General features: G+C 43.0%; 1 protein-coding gene across 1 annotated transcript in view; it reads right to left on the bottom strand.

Annotated features, from left to right (window-relative positions):
- rerg (RAS-like, estrogen-regulated, growth inhibitor) overlaps positions 1 to 2,500 on the bottom strand; it is a 16,338-nt gene that overhangs the window by 2,812 nt on the left and 11,026 nt on the right. Inside the window, exon 3 of the mRNA XM_079622791.1 lies at positions 1,116 to 1,172. Coding sequence (XP_079478917.1) covers positions 1,116 to 1,172 — 57 coding nt within the window. The remainder of the gene's footprint in view (positions 1 to 1,115; positions 1,173 to 2,500) is intronic.

Raw genomic sequence — 2,500 nt, forward strand, 5'->3', positions numbered from 1 at the left:
AGCTGCTCTGCTGTGATTGGTCAGATTCAGTCTCTCTAAGCTCCGCCTCTCTGAGAGCTGCTCTGCTGTGATTGGTCATTATCATATCTGGATCTCAGCTCTTGATCACAGTGATACGAACCGTAACGATGGCGTGGGTTTCACCGTCTCAATCTCAGAGAACAGCGTCTTCTCGACACGAACAACACGAACCAAACTCTTCCAGTCTCAGATACACTACAGTGTTTGAGGGCGGAGCTTAGAGACGCTGCTCAGCCAATCAGGATCCAGTATCCCTGAACACCGTTTGATTTCCACTAAGCGCTCAGCTCTGCACTGGTTTAATCTGAGGACAGGACATGAATCTTCTTTATTCATCAGGCGCTGGACTCAATTACGCTCGACGGGCAGGAATGTGCAGAACGCTCTGATGAATGAAGAGTGTGTTCATAACAGACGTTTTCATCCGTTTATATTCTATATTCGTCACATGACCTTCACCGCCTCTATTTCCCTCTTCAAAGACCCTGTGGCTCCTAAAGCTTGTCCCAGGAAAACACATATTTTAGGCTTTTTTTAGGCACACATTTAATGATATTATCGCTCTAAGTTTGCAGCGAGGATGACAAAATATGTTGTTTTCAAGCAAACCGTATGTTTACTATAACCAGATATGTTTATGCACAAATAATAGCCTCTATAATATTGAAAATACAATAACAAAAACATCAGGAGGCCCTTAAAAACGTAAGCGTAGGAGTAGCCTATACACTGGCCCTATTTGAAACGCAATAACACACATATTCACACTGTGTGTAGGGAAAAAAGAAAGAATATAGGCTATTACTACATTTTTTGATACATTTGCTGAGGTCAAAGGTCATCCGTCAAGAGGTCATGTGACACGACATGCCTCGTAATCTTGAATCAGGATCTCTTCTCTGATGATGTGGGCGGGGCAACATGTCACTCACATGACATCAGCCAATAGCAAACCACAACCATCCAGTCAAGCCCCGCCCACATGTGTTCTTGAGCGCTTCTCTCGATATGCGACACTAGAGAGGAGAGTGTGTGAAGTGTTGCGGTGTGTGTGTGTGTGTGTGTGTGTGTGTGTGTGTGTGTGTGTTTCTCACCGAGTGTCGGGTCGTACTCCCAGATGAATCTCTTGGTCAGGAACCGAACCACCAGAGCTGAGCAGAGACAGAGACAGATATGAAATTATAATTATTAGATATATAATACAATAATCCTACACATTTAATGCTCATACTGAGTGAGTTCTAGAGGAAGAAGTTGTTTAATGCCCAATTCAGTGCATTTGAATCAAAATTATTAAATTAAATTAAATTCTAAGAACGTTTCTCAAATGCTTCCATTAACTTATTTCTGAACGTCCAGTTTACGGGAACAGCAACATCGTATCATTCTTCAAACATTATGGAACGTTACTTTTGAATCTGAACGTTCCGAAACAAGAAACATTTAAAAACAAACATCCAACTGTGTGTGTGTGTGTGTGTGTGAGAGAGAGAGTGTGTGTTCTGTCTGAGATAATGATTGTGTGTGGGTGTCCTCCTTCAGGTCCTCTCGCTGCTGTCTGACGCTTGAACACAGAACAGAAATAGACGTGAGTTCTCTCGCTCATCAGAGATCCGTGTGTGTGTGTGTGTGTGTGACTCCTGACGTAACACATCTCAGGTTCATCTGGATCCACTTAAAGGTCCTGGTGTTCAGAAACACCTTCACTGATGAAACATCTGATTAATGACTAACAACACAATCTAACTGTGTGTGTGTGTGTGTGTGTGTGTGTGTGTGTGTGAGAGAGAGAGAGAGAGAGAGAGAGAAAGAGAGTGTGTGCGTGTGTGTGTGAGAGAGAGAGAAAGAGTGTGTGTGTGTGTGCGTGTGCATTTGAGTGTGTGTGAGAGAGAGAGAGTGTGCGTGTGTGTAAAAGTGTGTGTGTGTGTGTGTGTGTGTGTGTGTGTGTGTGTGTGTGAAAGTGTGTGTGCATTTGAGTGTGTGTGTGTGTGTGTGCACGTGCATTTGAGTGTGTGTGTGTGTGTTTGTTTGAGTGTGTGTGTGTGTGAGAGAGAGAAAGAGAGTGTGTGTGTATGTGTTTGAGTGTCTGCGAGTATGCGTTTGAGTGTGAGTGTGAGTGTGTGTGTGTGTGTGTGTGTGTGTGTGTGTGTGTGTGTTTGAGTGTGAGTGTGAGTGTGAGTGTGAGTGTGTGTGTGTGTGTGTGTGTGTGTGTGTGTGTGTGTGTGTGTGTGTGTGTGTGTGTGTGAGTTAATGCACATGTCCTTCCTCAGTATTGTTGTCTTATATAATCAGGAATATTGATTTACGGACACATCTTCAGAATATAGATATGAATAAAACTGTGAAGCTGAAGTGCAGATTTCTGGCCTTTAAAGACTGAACTCTTCTAGAACAGATCTAGAGCAATAACAGAAACTCTTCGGTCATTTCGGTCAAATTTTTTTACTTCACCTGAATGCCGAGTGTTTTCTTGCACTTG

The sequence above is a fragment of the Phoxinus phoxinus genome (genome assembly GCF_949152265.1).
Source record: "Phoxinus phoxinus genome assembly, chromosome: 9".
In the NCBI taxonomy this organism is placed as follows: Eukaryota; Metazoa; Chordata; class Actinopteri; order Cypriniformes; family Leuciscidae; genus Phoxinus; species Phoxinus phoxinus.